The 16,100-nt window shown below is 51.7% G+C and overlaps 2 protein-coding genes across 7 annotated transcripts in view; one reads left to right on the forward strand and one right to left on the reverse strand.

Annotated features, from left to right (window-relative positions):
- LOC140898032 (uncharacterized) overlaps window positions 1–16,100 on the reverse strand; it is a 131,070-nt gene that overhangs the window by 52,294 nt on the left and 62,676 nt on the right. The gene's annotated exons all lie outside the window — the stretch shown is intronic.
- Window positions 1,274–14,507, forward strand: LOC140898052 (zinc finger protein RFP). The gene is made up of 7 exons (XM_073311489.2): window positions 1,274–1,769; window positions 6,275–6,370; window positions 6,754–6,984; window positions 7,300–7,322; window positions 8,050–8,165; window positions 10,941–11,000; window positions 13,184–14,507. Exons 1-7 carry the CDS (start codon window positions 1,344–1,346, stop codon window positions 13,696–13,698), a joined length of 1,467 nt encoding a protein of 488 aa, XP_073167590.2. The 5' UTR covers window positions 1,274–1,343; the 3' UTR covers window positions 13,699–14,507.

Here is a 16,100-nt window from a genome sequence, read left to right on the forward strand (position 1 = left end):
TCCACAGGCTGGGTTCATCCTGGAAGATATCTCACTGCTGAGGGTGACCTGGGAAGCAAGGGAGGATCTTCTGCAACAATGCGGCTTCCGCCCTGGCCCTTATGTGGCTCTGCCTCCCCCCGCACACACCCAGCAATCAGATCACAGTTTGTATAGTTTTTTTCTCTGCAACCAAGAAAACTGAAAACTTCCTTTGTTTAGGAAACAAAAGCCAAGAGTCTCACCTCATCACATGCTTCCAGGAGCTGGGGCTTTAACAAACACACCAAATATCATAGAATATCAGGGTTGGAAGGGATCTATGATCATCTAGTCCAACCCCCTGCTCAAAGCAGGACCAATCCCCAATTTCTGCCCCAGATCCCTAAATGGCTCCCTCAAGGATTGAGCTCCCAACCTGTGGTTTAGTAGGCTAATGCTCAAACCACTGAGCTGTCCCTCCCCCCTTATGAGTGTTGGTGACACTGTGGCTCCTTTACATTGAGCCAGACCAGCCTCAGTATACATGAGAATCAGGCTTTGAAATGTTGATACCAGTGTAACCAAGGTTTTGGCCTGTGAATTTCATATCGCTAGACTTGGAAGGATTAGACTTTATTGGTCGATGTCTGCAAATGTCGATTTACACACACAGACCATGACAAAATACTTCCAGTGATAATAATTAAAATTTACCAATAGGCACAGTAAGAACAATGCTGCATGAGACCTTATTAGACATTGATTAAAGAATATTTACTTTGCATATCTTGACATGTGATGTTGACAATCTCTATTTTAATGATTATGAAGCTTTAACTTTTTGAATCTGTCTCTACTGTCCTTAAATATTTAAAATACTGTCTGATCCCACCCTAAATTTCCCACCAATGAAAATTTAAATTGATAAAAATTGGAATAAAATGCTTAAAACCCACATTTTTGTGCACTTGTGAAAGTTTAAATCGATAAGCATAAAAATTGCTTAGAAATAAACATCTGTCAAAATTTTATATTAAAAAACGAATTCTACCAAGCCTGACTATCACTCCTTAGACACACAGACCCACCCTGCTCCTGCAAGCTCATCAGGACAGGGGGATGCTGATGTCCACGTGGAGCCCCGGTGACCCTCCACACCAGCACAGGGGGCTGACTGCAGGACCAGAACACTAGTGGTCTATTTTTCACGAAACCCACACAGCTGAATTGTTACCAGTGGGCTCCTTCCAATTCAGCGAACAGTGTGCATCAGTTCCAGGAAGGGAAACACCCAATTGTTGCTGCAGGCGGGGCAGAGTGTGAACTCAGGAGGAAATTGAAACTTCTTAGTTCTTACCCGGTTACACTGCCGAGAGGGAGCCATGGCTGCAGAGAACCCCGTGGAAAGTCTGCAGGAGGAAGCGACATGTCCCATCTGTCTCGAGTATTTTAAGGACCCAGTGATTACAAACTGTGGGCACAATTTCTGCCTAGCCTGCATCAGCCAGTGCTGGGATGGACCCGACACAGCCACCGCCTGCCCTCAGTGCAGAGAAACTGTGCAACAGAGAAACCTCAGGCCCAACAGGCAGCTGGCAAACATGGTAGAAATCGCCAATCGGCTGAGTTTACAGGCAAATGAGGCAGCGAAGGGAGCAGGAGGAGATGGGGTGTGTGGGGAACACCAGGAAGCTCTGAAACTGTTCTGTAAAGAGGATGAAACTTCGATCTGTCTGGTTTGCCATCTGTCCCGGACTCACAGAGCTCACACGGTGGTTCCCATAGAGGAAGCTGCCCAGGAGTACAAGGTAGGGAATTGCTGTCAAGTTTAATGGGTAACAACTTTGGATTTTAATTACAGGCTAATTTCACTGAAAGTTACATTGAACAGGTCAGCTCTGTAAAGCCTTCATGGTATGGGAGATGCTGTAACAAAATAATTAATTTGGCAGTTTGGCAACAGAGGCAAAATATAAAACTCTTTACAGACACCTCCTGATGTGGGAAACTTTTCTGAGATGCAGAATCCTTTGCAAACCCAGCTTTTTTTTTTTTTTTTAACACAACGGAAGCTGTGAAATGCTCAGTGAAGCTTGACTCAGAAGAGCTGCAGACCGATCTATATGAATATGTTGCCCTCAGCCTGGAGAAGGGGAAGTGACAAGCTGTTCTTGTTACTGATTTGTTTAATTGAGTGACCAAAGAGATTGAAGTGTTCTCCGACTGGTTTTTGAATGTTATAATTCTTGACATCTGATTTGCGTCCATTTATTCTTTTACATAGAAACTGTCCAGTTTGGCCAATTCACCTGTGCATCTACCAATGTGATATATGCCATCATGTGCCAGCAATGCCCCTCTGCCATGTACATTGGCCAAACTGGACAGTCTCTACGTAAAAGAATAAATGGACACAAATCAGACGTCAAGAATTATAACATTCAAAAACCAGTCGGAGCACACTTCAATCTCTTTGGTCACTCGATTACAGACCTAAAAGTGGCAATTCTTCAACAAAAAAACTTCAAAAACAGACTCTAACGAGAGACTGCTGAATTGGAATTCATTTGCAAACTGGATACTATTAACTTAGGCTTGAAAAAGACTGGGAGTGGATGTGTCACTACACAAAGTAAAACTATTTCCCCTTGTTTATTTCCCCTCCTACTGTTCTTGAAAAGTGCTGGAAATGGCCCACCTTGATTATCACTACAAAAGGTCCGTCCCCTCCCCCGCTCTCTTGCTGGTAATAGCTCACCTTTCCTGATCACTCTGGTTACAGTCTGTATGGTAACACCCATTGTTTCATGTTCTCTGTGTATATAAAATCTCCCCAGTATATTTTCCACTGTATGCATCCGATGAAGTGAGCTGTAGCTCACGAAAGCTCATGCTCAAATAAATGGGTTAGTCTCTAAGGTGCCACAAGTCCTCCTTTTCTTTTTGCGAATACAGACTAACTCGGCTGCTACTCTGAAACCTGAGGCCCAGAGAGTTGCCCAGGGTCATCAGTAGATGGGAACAGAACTGAGGTCTTCCTAGACCAGATCCAGGGCCCTAACTGCTAGACCATGCTGCTACCCTAGTGTCAGTCCCACCCCCGATGAAGTGTGTCCATTAGCAGGGAAAAGTACCTTGATAAAGGCCCCAGACCCAGCAGGGAGATTAAATTTCTCACAGGGATTCTGAATTCCCGTGCTGCTCCATGGGGGGTTAAACTCAGATGCTGCTGGCCTGCACTAGAGGAGATCACTGGGCTCAACATTGTGTGGGACCCCGAGCACCTTCAGTCCGCACACAACAGGGTTCCAGACAGCTCAGGTCCATGCCAAGTCACACTGGGATTAGACTGGATAGCAGCAAAATTAACTCCTGGGAGGTGCTGACGGGTGCCAGTCTGACCTGTTCTGTTGTGTACGTGGGCAAGGCCCAGCCAGAGTGGTTCCATGAGTCCCACCAGGCAGCCTTTTGAAATCTCCCAGAGTCCACTGCTTCCGGGATCTTTACCAGGCAATGGGACAGAGGGGGACCTGCCCAGGGGGATTGCCACGGAAAGGAGTCAGGACAGCACTGGGCCAAACCCCAACCCGTTCTTCATACAAATCTGCATCATGTCTAATTAGGGAGGTCACCGAGGCTTCCACAAAGCATGGGACATCCCCATGCCTGCCTGCCTGGGCCCATCCTCACCAGTATCAGTTGCCCTGTGTGGGCCCCACCACCGCCTTTGTGAGTGGACCACCCATCTGCATCACTGTGCATGGAGGTGCCACCCCCAGCCCCACCCCCACCTCAGAGGTTTCCTCCTGCATCCTCAGTCTCCTCCTCTTTCTTTTGCACCAGACAAAGCCACGTCCAGTGCTGGGTCCCTGCCGGACAGGGATAGGGCTCCACAGAACTGGGACCGCGCAGCTTCAAACCAGACGAGTGGCCTCCCGACGTCTCATGGGCTTTGCCCTGGTGCTTAGACCAGCTCTGTCCAACCAGTGCAGTCCCCAGGGCTGCAGGGCTGAAATCCCAGCCCATATTGAAACCCTGGTGGCTTCTGGGATTTGTATCACTTTGTTCATTAAACCTTCTCAAAAACAGATATATTGATTCTCCCCCATGTGACTCCAGTGCCCTGGTATGTGCTGTACCACTGATCAATTCATAAACACCAGTAAAGCTTGGTTATAATTGAGATCTCTCTCATTACTAAAGAGAGTATAAAAGAGTATAAAAATATTGCTCGGGCATGTAGGAATGAAATCAGGAGGGCCAAATCACACCTGGAGCTGCAGCTAGCAAGAGATGTTAAGAGTAACAAGAAGGGTTTCTTCAGGTATGTTGGCAACAAGAAGAAAGCCAAGGAAAGTGTGGGCCCCTTACTGAATGAGGGAGGCAACCTAGTGACAGAGGATGTGGAAAAAGCTAATGTACTTAATGCTTTTTTTGCCTCTGTCTTCACGAACAAGGTCAGCTCCCAGACTGCTGCTCTGGGTATCACAGCATGGGGAGTAGGTGGCCAGCCCTCTGTGGAGAAAGAGGTGGTTAGGGACTATTTAGAAAAGCTGGACGTGCACAAGTCCATGGGGCCGGACGCGTTGCCTCCGAGAGTGCTAAAGGAATTGGCGGCTGTGATTGCAGAGCCATTGGCCATTATCTTTGAAAACTCGTGGCGAACGGGGGAAGTCCCGGATGACTGGAAAAAGGCTAATGTAGTGCCAATCTTTAAAAAAGGGAAGAAGGAGGATCCTGGGAACTACAGGCCAGTCAGTCTCACCTCAGTCCACGGAAAAATCATGGAGCAGGTCCTCAAGGAATCAATCCTGAAGCACTTAGACGAGAGGAAAGTGATCAGGAACAGTCAGCATGGATTCACCAAGGGAAGGTCATGCCTGACTAATCTAATCGCCTTTTATGATGAGATTACTGGTTCTGTGGATGAAGGGAAAGCAGTGGATGTATTGTTTCTTGACTTTAGCAAAGCTTTTGACATGGTCTCCCACAGTATTCTTGTCAGCAAGTTAAAGAAGTATGGGCTGGATGAATGCACTATAAGGTGGGTAGAAAGTTGGCTAGATTGTCGGGCTCAACGGGTAGTGATCAATGGCTCCATGTCTAGTTGGCAGCTGGTATCAAGTGGAGTGCCCCAAGGGTCGGTCTTGGGGCCGGTTTTGTTCAATATCTTCATAAATGATCTGGAGGATGGTGTGGATTGCACTCTCAGCAAATTTGCGGATGATATTAAACTAGGAGGAGTGGTAGATACGCTGGAGGGCAGGGATAGGATACAGAGGGACCTAGACAAATTGGAGGATTGGGCCAAAAGAAATCTGATGTGGTTCAACAAGGATAAGTGCCGGGTCCTGCACTTAGGACGGAAGAACCCAATGCACCGCTGCAGACTAGGGACCGAAAGGCTAGGCAGCAGTTCTGCAGAAAAGGACCTAGGAGTGACAGTGGACAAGAAGCTGGATATGAGTCAACAGTGTGCCCTTGTTGCCAAGAAGGCCAATGGCATTTTGGGATGTATAAGTAGGGGCATAGCCAGCAGATCGAGGGACGTGATCGTTCCCCTCTATTCGACATTGGTGAGGCCTCATCTGGAGTACTGTGTCCAGTTTTGGGCCCCGCACTACAAGAAGGATGTGGAAAAATTGGAGAGAGTCCAGCGAAGGGCAACAAAAATGATTAGGGGTCTGGAACACATGACTTATGAGGAGAGGCTGAGGGAACTGGGATTGTTTAGTCTGCAGAAGAGAAGAATGAGGGGGGATTTGATAGCTGCTTTCAACTACCTGAAAGGTGGTTCCAAAGAGGATGGTTCTAGACTATTCTCAGTGGTAGAAGAGGACAGGACAAGGAGTAATGGTCTCAAGTTGCAGTGGGGGAGATTTAGGTTGGATATTAGGAAAAACTTGTTCACTAGGAGGGTGGTGAAACACTGGAATACGTTACCTAGGGAGATGGTAGAATCTCCTTGCTTAGAAGTTTTTAAGGTCAGGCTTGACAAAGCCCTGGCTGGGATGATTTAATTGGGGATTGATCCTGCTTTGAGCAGGGGGTTGGACTGGATGGCCTCCTGAGGTCCCTTCCGGCCCTGATATTCTATGATTCTATGATTCTATGAGACTGACCCTGATTTGGTAACAAGTCTGAATATGACACGCTCCCAGTCTCTATTAATGAGGTTTTATCTCCTTGGTGGCCCTGATGTCACAAATCAATTAGAACCAACAGTCATCTTAGGTTTGGGTGCAAAAACACTCAGTTCACATCCCTCTCAACCCTCAAAATGAAACCTCTTGAATCCTTTCTGTTTCTTCAGGAAAAACTTCAGGCCCATTTGAAGACTCTGAGGGAAGAGAGAGAAAAGCTGCTGGAATCAAAAGTGACTGGAGGAGGGAAAAGCTGGGAGTATTTGGTAGGTGCCTGTTGTTATTAAGCAGCAGGGACTGGCCGTGGGAGGTCTGTTTGGAGGCAGATTCCCCTGTGGCCTTGATGAATGTGGGCTTGTGTGTGTTCATCCCTGATCATGGATTGCTAGGTTAGATCTATGTGTAGACAAGCCCTAAGCTTCCATTGCAGTTATGAGTTAATGTCTAGCCCTTGTGGCTTTCACATAAATCCTCCCCAAGTGAACTGAATGTCCCTGTGAGGTGCTGTCCACTGTGTCTGGTCATTTCTTGCACTAACATGATCTTAGAATTTTCAAAGAAGATCTTCCTCTTGCACACTCAGCTTTCCATTAAAGGGCCCCAGGATCCATCCGTGTCCCTGACCAGCCCTTTCCCTATTTTCGTACAGATACAGACACAAACCGAGAGGCAGAAGATTGTGTCTGAATTTCAGCAACTGCGGCAGTTCCTGGAGGAACAAGAGCGACTCCTGCTGGGCCAGCTGGACAAGTTGGATGAGGAGATTGTGTGCATCCAGAATGAAAATGTCAGTATATTCTCTGAGGAGATTTCCCATCTCAGTGAGCTGATCAGTGAGCTGGAGGGGAAGTGTCAGAAGCCAGCAAGTGTATTCCTGCAGGTGAGACTGAGTGAGAAACACCCCAGATCCCCACACAGAGAAGGGAGGGCTCCTGAATCATAAGCACTGGGGTCCAGCAGTCAGAGATCTTGGTGTAACTCGGCGTGTCCATTGCTGACATGTGAAGTACTATTGTTCTTTGCAGAGACACAGACACAGAGATATGAGAGAAGGAAAAGTCCCATTAATTCAGGGAATCCATGGCCCTGGGGCCAGGGTAGGGTCTCTCTTCCCCCAAACTTCCTAAATCCCTTCCCTGTGATCCCCTGTGTGTATCAGAGGGGACTGATATTCTTTTCTCTCTCTCTCCTCTAGGATGTCAGAAGCACCTTGAGCAGGTATGTGGCTTTCTCTCACTCCCCCTCACACTTCACAGTGCTGGGAAAGAGCTTGGAGATTATGTTAGCACCACATCTCCCCAGGGCTCTATAGCAAAATGTGTGGGGAAGGTCACATGCTGGATACAAATCTCTCTGAACAACTTTATCCAGAGGTTCTCACCCTTACACAGAAGACTCTGGAATTATCCATTCAGTGGGAAAGACTGACCTCAAGTATTTCCTAAGGATGTCACATCCCTGGGGGACTGGCTGCCTCAGGATTGTGGGGATGGAATATGGGCCTGTCACTGCTGGGGGCCCTGGTTACCATTCAGCCCAGGGCAGCCATGGTCAAGAGTCTTTCCCACCTGAGGACTGTCTGGAGACCTGTGTGGAATGAGCTGCAGAGAGGGGAGTTGGTGTCTTAGTCTAGTGGACCGATTTCTACAGCACTTCACGTGGGAACCTCCTGTCCATCAGAGCATGGAGGCCAAGGAGTGAATTGGCCATGGAGACTCAATTCCCCTTTTGTCCCCAGAGCTGATCTCTCCAGGCCAGAGTTGAAGAACATTTATGGGTCCTTTGAGGGGAACATTTCATGGCCATGGCCTGTGCTGCACCTGCTCTGAGACTGGGAGAAGTCGAGGAATTCTAACTCCAGGCCCATTAGAGCAGCGACTCACTAACAAAAGCTTATAATCAGTCACTAAATGCAACATAATCATGTGAAATTTTTTCTCTCCAGGTGTAAGAAGGGGAAGTTCCAGCAGCCAGAGGAGATTTCTCCTGAACTGGAAGAGCAGGTCCGTGGTTACTTCCAGAAAACTCTTGCGCTATTGGAGACTCTGAGGAAGTTCAAAGGTACCTAAAAGGGATCTAGGCGGGGAAACTGGGTTAAGCATCTGAGACTGTGGGAAGAGAATGGCGCTGGTCAGTTGGGTCATAATTAGTTTATCACCTTGATTACCTTGTTTGACCATTCTTTTAGTATCCTGGGCTTCCTTCTCCATGTGTGGCAATATCTTTTCAGGACGAAATCTTCCCATCTCTTCTGAGGGCGGCTGAGTGGTTGTTTCAGTTCCCATGGGTTATATGATGCTTCTATTTAAAATTGTTGGGTGAGAAGGCTACGCACTTGGGGTCCAAGACTCTCAGGTTGATTAATTCAACCTCTTATTTGCTCCAAAAGTATGTCTTGCCATGACAATTACTGCTCAAGTAAGAAATGACGGACATGCTGAAAGAAATACTGCCCAGTTACCTTCTCCTGGGGCAAAGGTCGGTCATGATGCATTTCTCCTTTGATGCTCTGACTACTCCATACAATGTCCGACATATTATACACATCCAGATTATATACAGTATTTATTAGTTCTTTTTCAGTCACCTTTGTGTGTTATGAATAGTAAGTGTCTTGCCTAAATCATTTACTGCACCTGCATGAACTTTTTAATTGGCAGGGCTTTTGCTGTCCAAGCTATTTTCATGTTATTCTCTTTTCTGATTCATTCATCACCACCCAATACACTGATGTGCACAGATAACTTTGACCTTTTCTCCACATAGGGGTTTTTGGACTTTGCCAACTGCTCCTGGGCGGTACATTTTGGGTGTCTGTTGTCTTTAAGCACATTGTGTGGTCAAAACATCTCTTTGTCCCACATAGCAACTTATGAACACATCACTTAATAACAAGGACACTTAAGGCAACGTTTCCCTTATGTCAAGTAAACCGCTCACCAGGCCAAAGCCAAGTCAGTCAGTACAAACGCACAGTCTCGGTCTGTCCAAACTTATGTATAAGAAATGACCCTTGTACCAATTCTCGATACTTAATATAATAACTCGTGGAAAGCAGACAAATGGAGCGGATGTAGCAAGGAGATGTCTCACGTTAATTCATGATTTACCAAAGGTCACAACCAGTGATGAGCTGCCAAAATCTTAACAACGGGTTCCCTCCTCACTCCATGAGGGGGTTGTTGCCCACCCCCCCCCCGGGACTCCTGCCCCATCCACCCCCCTCCCCTGTCCCCTGACTGCGCCCAGAACTGGGCAAGAGGGTCTCGTGGGCCACCGTAGTGGGTGCCCACCCCACCCCTAAGTGCCGGAGGGACTTGCTGGGGGGCGAGGTGGGGATTCCCGGCGGTGCTTACCTGGGGCAGCTCCCAGGAAGCATCCGGCAGGTCCCTCTGGCTCCTAGGGACTGGGGAGCGTAGCTGGGGGGGAACAGGGGGAGCTGCTGGAGCACCCACGGGGAAAATTTGGTGGGTGCAGAGCCTCCACCGGCAGCTCTCCGCCCTGCGCCCGGCCCCAGCTCGCCTCCACTCCGCCTCCGCCTCCTCCCCTGAACCAACCATCCTGCTCTGCTTCTCCGCGCGCCCCGCTTCCCGCGAATCAGCTGTTCAGTGGGAAGCCAGGGAGGGCTGAGAAGCAGGCCGCAACTTCCTGCTCAGGCCAAGGGTGGCGGAGGCGAGCTGGGGCAGGGAGCAGTTCCCCTGCGCCCGCCCCCCCCCCACCCCCAGTTACCTGCTGCGGCGCGGGCGGCCCTCTTCGCGCTCCCTCCCCCCGCCCGAGCTCACCTCCTCTCTGCCTCCCTGGCCCAGAGCGGGAAGGCGCCGCTTGCTTCTCAGCCCGCCCCGGCTTCCCACCGAACAGCTGATTCGCGGGAAGCGGGGGGCGCGGAGAAGCAGAGCGGGGCAGCGCGTTCAGGGGAGGAGGCGGAGCGGAGGTGAGCTGGGGCCGGGGATGGGGCAGGGAGCTGCCGGTGGGGGCTCTGCACCCACCAAATTTTCCCCGTGGGTGCTCCAGGCCTGGAGCACCCGTGGAGTCGGCACCTAAGAGCCACTTTGGGCCGGTTGTTAAATTTAGAAGCCCGTTTAGAACCGGTTCTCCCTCACAGAACAACCGGTTCTAAAAGGGCTTCTAAATTTAACAACCGGTTCTAGCGAACCAGTGCGAACCGGCTCCAGCTCACCACTGGTCACAACATTCAACACTCAGTCCCAAATTCAGGAAAATGGCCTAAGTTGGGGCACCCGAGTTTCCCTCTCCCAGCTGGAGAGCTGCAGGGCAGCTGCCCAGAGCCGTGTAGCCTCCAGAGCTGCAGGTGGAGTCAGTGGAAGCCGCAGGAGACCAGCCCCTCTGAGAACCAGGCCCCAGGTGCCTAAAGGTCGGCACCCAAAATTAAAGATCAATTGTTACACCTGGACCCAGCCCAGCTCTGGTCCCGTACGCAGCTAGTCTGGGCCAAATGGGCGGTAGGGAAGAAGAAGCCCCCCCCGCGGTGAGGGATCCCTCCAGCACCGGAGCTTCTGGTGCCTCCTCCCCAGCAGCTGCAGGCACAAGGCGGGGTCCTGAGAGGGCTGGGAATGGGGTGGGGGTGGCGAGGGCGGGTGGAAGAGGGAGGGGGGTGGATGAGGGATAGAGGGCCGTGGGCCGTGTAAAGCTGGGCCTCTGACACTCTGCACCCTGGGCAAGACCCATGGTTTCAGACCTTTTTATATTAAATACCTGAGTGTCTCTCTGCCTGTCTCTCTGTCACGATGAAAACACAGTGCTAGGAGTTCAGAGTGGGGATGCTGTTGTAAATATGAAAGCCTGAAATCTCCCCCCTCTTCTCCTTTCCCCCTGCAGACACTCTGCCGTCCGAACTGGAGACAAAAAGAGGGGAACCACTCGGAGCACACAGACAGGGTGAGACTGCAGCCTCTTTCCAGCCCTGGCCCCTCTCAGACCCCACCCCTACTCCCCTTCCCCCGAGGCCCAGAGCCCAGCTGTCACCCAGGGCGCTCGGGCAGCCCTGGGGAACCCTGCACCCTCCACCTGTCCTGGGGTGGTGCGCTCTGGGGAGTGGAAACATGGGCCGGGGGCTGCTCCCAGGCCCCCCAGACACCAGCCCAGGGCAGGTGGAGGGTCAGGGGCTCCCCACAGTGGCCAAGGCTCCCAGCATGGCGAGGGGTCAGGGCCTCGGTGGGAAGAGGAGTCATGGGGCAGGGCCACGGAGTGGGCAGGACCGCAGGCAATGGGCCCTTGTGCCCCCCCCAAACTTCTACCAAGGTTCCAGAACACCTAGGGGGGATCCCAAGCCGACATCACACAAATAATCCTGGTTTCAGAGTAGCAGCCGTGTTAGTCGGTATCCGCAAAAAGAACAAGAGGACTTGTGGCACCTTAGAGACTAACCAATTTATTTGAGCATGAACTTTTGTGGGCTACAGCCCACTTCATGCATGCGTCCGACGAAGCAGGCTGTAGCCCACGAAAGCTTATGCTTTGTTACGAATTACACCTGATAGGACACGCACACAACTGCTGCGAATTACACCTTGTAGAACACGCACACAAATGCTATGAATTACACCTGGTAGGACATGCACACAACTGCTGCGAATTATACCTGATAGGACACGCACAGTTCGAATCTAGGCTGAGGCACATAAACAAAGTCCACAACTGCAGAGTTCCCAAAAGACACTAAGTTTATTACGCTCGAGCGTGGTGCCCCCCTGCTAGCCAGGGGGGGACCCTGAATACAGATTATACAAAGGTTATATACTTTTTAGCAAAGCATGTTGCCCTCGTGCATCGGAAACCTTAGCCAATAAACAAACCCTTGTCTTATCTACCACCTATCCCTGCTTGGTGCATTCCTCGTGCTATACCAGTATGTTAATTACACAGCATGGTCCTAAAGCCATGCATCAGTAACTTTTATTATCAGGATGGGAGGCCTCACATCAAGGCCAAGAGACAGGGAGTTAGAGACTGACAAAAATCAGATACTGGGAGTCAAGGCAGGCTGGAGACAAGGAGGAGGATTTTCACAGGGATTCAGTATCTAAGGATCACTCCTCCTGGTGTATGATGTGCTGGCATTTAAACAATGGTGGGCCCCAAACCAAAATGGAGTTACATGTGCTAACTTTTCCTTAACAGTTTAAATAAATTTGTTAGTCTCTAAGATGCCACAAGTCCTCTTGTTCTTTTTACAAATAATCCTGACACCAACCTGAGTGCTGAGTTCATGCCCAGCCCAGGCTGCTGAACTGAAACACTCTCCCTGAGCAGCACCCGAACAGAGCTCCCTGCCCTGAGGCCTGACACACCCCTCCACTTTACCCAGAGACTCCCCATCGCGCTTCTCCAACATCTGGCCTTTCCTTTGGGCAGGGCTGGGCTCTCCCATTGGGGCTGCTCCCTGCTTCCTGGATTGGGGAGATTCTCCCCCTCTGATGCTGGCAGCTCCTCCTTTCACTCTAGGCTGGGGATGGGGCTATCTCACCCAATGCCGCCTCCTACTCTGGTCTTAAGCAGCTCTTCCCCAATGACAGGTTTCAGAGTAACAGCCGTGTTAGTCTGTATTCGCAAAAAGAAAAGGAGTACTTGTGGCACCTTAGAGACTAACCAATTTATTTGAGCATGAGCTTTCGTGAGCTACAGCTCACTTCATTAAGGTGCCACAAGTATTCCTTTTCTTCTTCCCCAATGCTGCACCTTCCTCTCTGTTCCCTGGCCTGGGAGTGAAGGCTGCCTTAAGGGATGGAGTTTCTCTCTGGGTTTTTAAACTGGTACCTGCCTCCTCTGTTCCCTCCTCAATAAAAGCTTCTGATCCCTTCCTCGCTGTGTCTCTGCCGCTGGGAATGCATCAGCCCCAGCAGGGGGAGCTGGGAGCTGAAGTTTTTACAAGCAAATGAGAAACAGGCTGAGGAAGTGCAGTGACATCCCTGCTCAGCCTCAGGTGCCCAGGACAGAGGCAGCTCCCTGGGATCCAGGCCTGTCCCAGCCAGAATAGGGCTGCTGGGGAGTGTGAGAAATGGCCCCAGCTGCCCCCAGGGCCGAGCTCTGCCCCTCACGCTCTGATTCTCTCTCCCCCACAGCGAATGTGACTCTGGATCCAGACACGGCTCAGCCTGACCTCATTCTGTCTGCGGACTGGAAGAGTGTGAGATGGGAATACACACGGCAGGATCTTCCTCACAACCCTGAGAGATTTGACACTGCTCTCTGTGTGCTGGGCTGTGAGGGATTCACCTTGGGGAGACATTGCTGGGAGGTGGAGGTGAGGGGTGGGGAACGCTGGGCTGTGGGGGTGGCCAGAGAGTCTGTGAGGAGGAAGGGGGTGATCAGCCTCAGCCCTGAAGGGGGGATCTGGGCTGTGGAGCGGTGGTGGGGTCAGTTCCGGGCTCTCACCTCCCCTGAGACCTCCCTGCCATGGTACCGGGCCCCCAGCAGGATCCGGGTTTGTCTGGACTGTGACCAGGGGCAGGTGACATTTATTGATGCTGGTGACGAGGCCCCGATCTTCACTTTCCCACCGGGCTCCGTCCCTGGGGAGAGAATCCTCCCCTGGCTCTGGGTGGGGCCAGGATCCCAGCTCCGCCTGAGTCCCTGAGACACAGGGTGGAGTGTCAGGGTGTGTGTGTGTGTAATATCCCACTGGGGGTCCTGAGATCAGCCTCTCTAGCCTCACAGTCTGTATGACCCTGGAGGTTGCTTCGGGTCTCAACTCTGTGCAGCCTCAGGACTGTCAAACCATAGAGAGCATTCAGTGAGGGAGGCAGAGAAGCCGATCTCATTGCGCTAGAAAAAAATGCTGATCACGCACTGGGGGGACGACTCCTTTTCCCCCGCCCATCGGCCGCCCAGCCAATCAGCTCATCAGTATCCCCTCCAGAGCCTCCCACCCGCCACCATCCGCTGTTTCGTGGCATGCCGAAGGCGATGGGTGGGGCGGGCCTGGGCAATGCATGCCAGGCTAGTCGCCGAGACAGTGCTCTGCATCTGTGCGCAGCAGCTGCCCGAGAAAGCCTGGCTGGGGAGGTGATTTCTCCTCCCAACTTGGGCTCAGCTGCCAGAGTTTGGCACCCGAGCCCAGGTAGGGAACGGAAGCGGCCTTTCCAGCCAGACTCTCTCAGGCAGCTGCCCCAGCAAGAGGGGCTGGTGTTAAAAGGCATCTTCTTCCTGCTCCTCCCTGGGCTCCTGCCCGCCAGGGACAGCGGCAGAACATGCTGTGAGGAGAGGCCAATGCAGCAGGAGGAAAAAGCACACACACACCCCACAGGTAGCATGGGGCCGGGAGAGCGCGGTGGCCCCGAGGCTGGGTGCAGGAGCACGAGACCTGCCCTTTAGATCGTGCCCCCCCCCCCCATTACGGGGAGACAGCAGTTGAATATGGAACACCCTGGGGGAGGGGGTGAGAAGGGGTGGAGTGGGGGGTGGGGTATAGGATGGAGTAGGGGGGGGGTTTGAGCACCCTCCGGAAAATCTAGAGGTCGGTGCCTAAGTAGACAAGCCGACCTCATCACTGCCCCAGGAATTGTGCAGCCTGTTTGCCACTGTTCTCTATGGTCCAGGAGGACTCTGGGGATCCTGGGTCAGACAGTGACACTGAAACATGAGGGGGAACAGCCCACTGGGCATGGAAAAATGGGTTTCTCTAGCCAAGTTATCCTAGCCCCTATGGCCTGGAGGACTCCTGTCTACCCAGCCCTCTGGCCTCTTAGCTCAGTGACCCCTGGAAGCTCCTCCCCACTCCCTCCCTGCAGCACCAGGGATGAAGGGATGGGGGCGGGAAGGGCCAGTGGAACTACAGGAGGAGAAGAGGGGCAGAGGTGGGGGCTGGGCAGGGGGTAGAATTAAGAGCCGGGCTGGGGACAGGCAGGTGTGGGGTGGAGGGACGCAGATTTAATTAATTGTGGTTTTGGGGAGAAGCTGGCCCAAGAGGGGTTTCCCTGGAGCTAGCTGGAAACACAGGGGCTGAGGGATTGGCTGGCTGGTGTGCTGGAGGCAGGAAGCCAGGAGACGCAGTCGTGAGCCTGGTCTCAGCAGGAAACTGAGAGACAGAACTTGCTTCAGGGACAGGGAGCCCTGGAAAGGCAGACGTGCATTTCTGAGTAAGGAAACTGCCGGCTGCTGTTTGTCTCTACTGTGTTCAGGGCACAGGAATGTGCGGACATTGTAAATAATAAAGATGCCACCAAAGAAATACCTGACTCCAATAATCCATCCCCCTGCCAGTGGAAGAACCTAGCAAGGCCCCAACGCTGGGTAACGGCTCAGGTCAAAGGAGCGATGGTGCAACCCGGGTCAGAATCCAGACCTGTGGTGGCAACTGCGTTGGTGGGAAACATTTGCGGGGAGCTCCAGCAGCGAAGAGCCTGTGCAGAGGGGTGGATTGCTGCTCATTGTGGACGTGAGCATGTCCGGCTTTGTGTGCTTAGCAGGCCCCACTGGGGCTCCTCTCCGAGTTGACACGCCTCTCCCCAGAGTCAGACAAAACCCAAACATGGATCCCTGGCTCATATTTCCCCCCAGCAGAACCAGCCCACACAGTGATGATGGGCTCAGTATTGGCCCAAGGAGAAAAAATGGCTGGAAGAGACTGGGGCAGCTGGAATGGGCTGGGGGTGGGGGAAGGGTAGGATTGTTCCCTTCTTCTGTCTATGGAGTTTTACAAAGTTTAAACCTAAAAATCTTCTTTCCAGCTCTTATCTGGTATTGTGAACAGGCTGGGCTGTGTAACCTTTAACGGCAATGTCATAGAGCTGTTGTTTTCGTGCCTTGTCATTAGCACATGCCAGCTGCCTCTGACCTTAACCCAGGGAGCCCCTGTTGCCCAGCTGGTCCCAGGCGGGTGGTTGGATGTTCAGCAAGACACAGCCAAGCCGAGGCTCCTCCGCACACACATTGTCACTGAAATCACTCAATGGGGTTTAGGTCCCACCTACTGAGTTTCAGTGCAAGTCTGCCTGTAGCTGTGGATGCCCTCACTGTGAATGAAGAATGTCCTAGTTC

The sequence above is a fragment of the Lepidochelys kempii genome, chromosome 14, assembly GCF_965140285.1.
Source record: "Lepidochelys kempii isolate rLepKem1 chromosome 14, rLepKem1.hap1, whole genome shotgun sequence".
In the NCBI taxonomy this organism is placed as follows: domain Eukaryota; kingdom Metazoa; phylum Chordata; order Testudines; family Cheloniidae; genus Lepidochelys; species Lepidochelys kempii.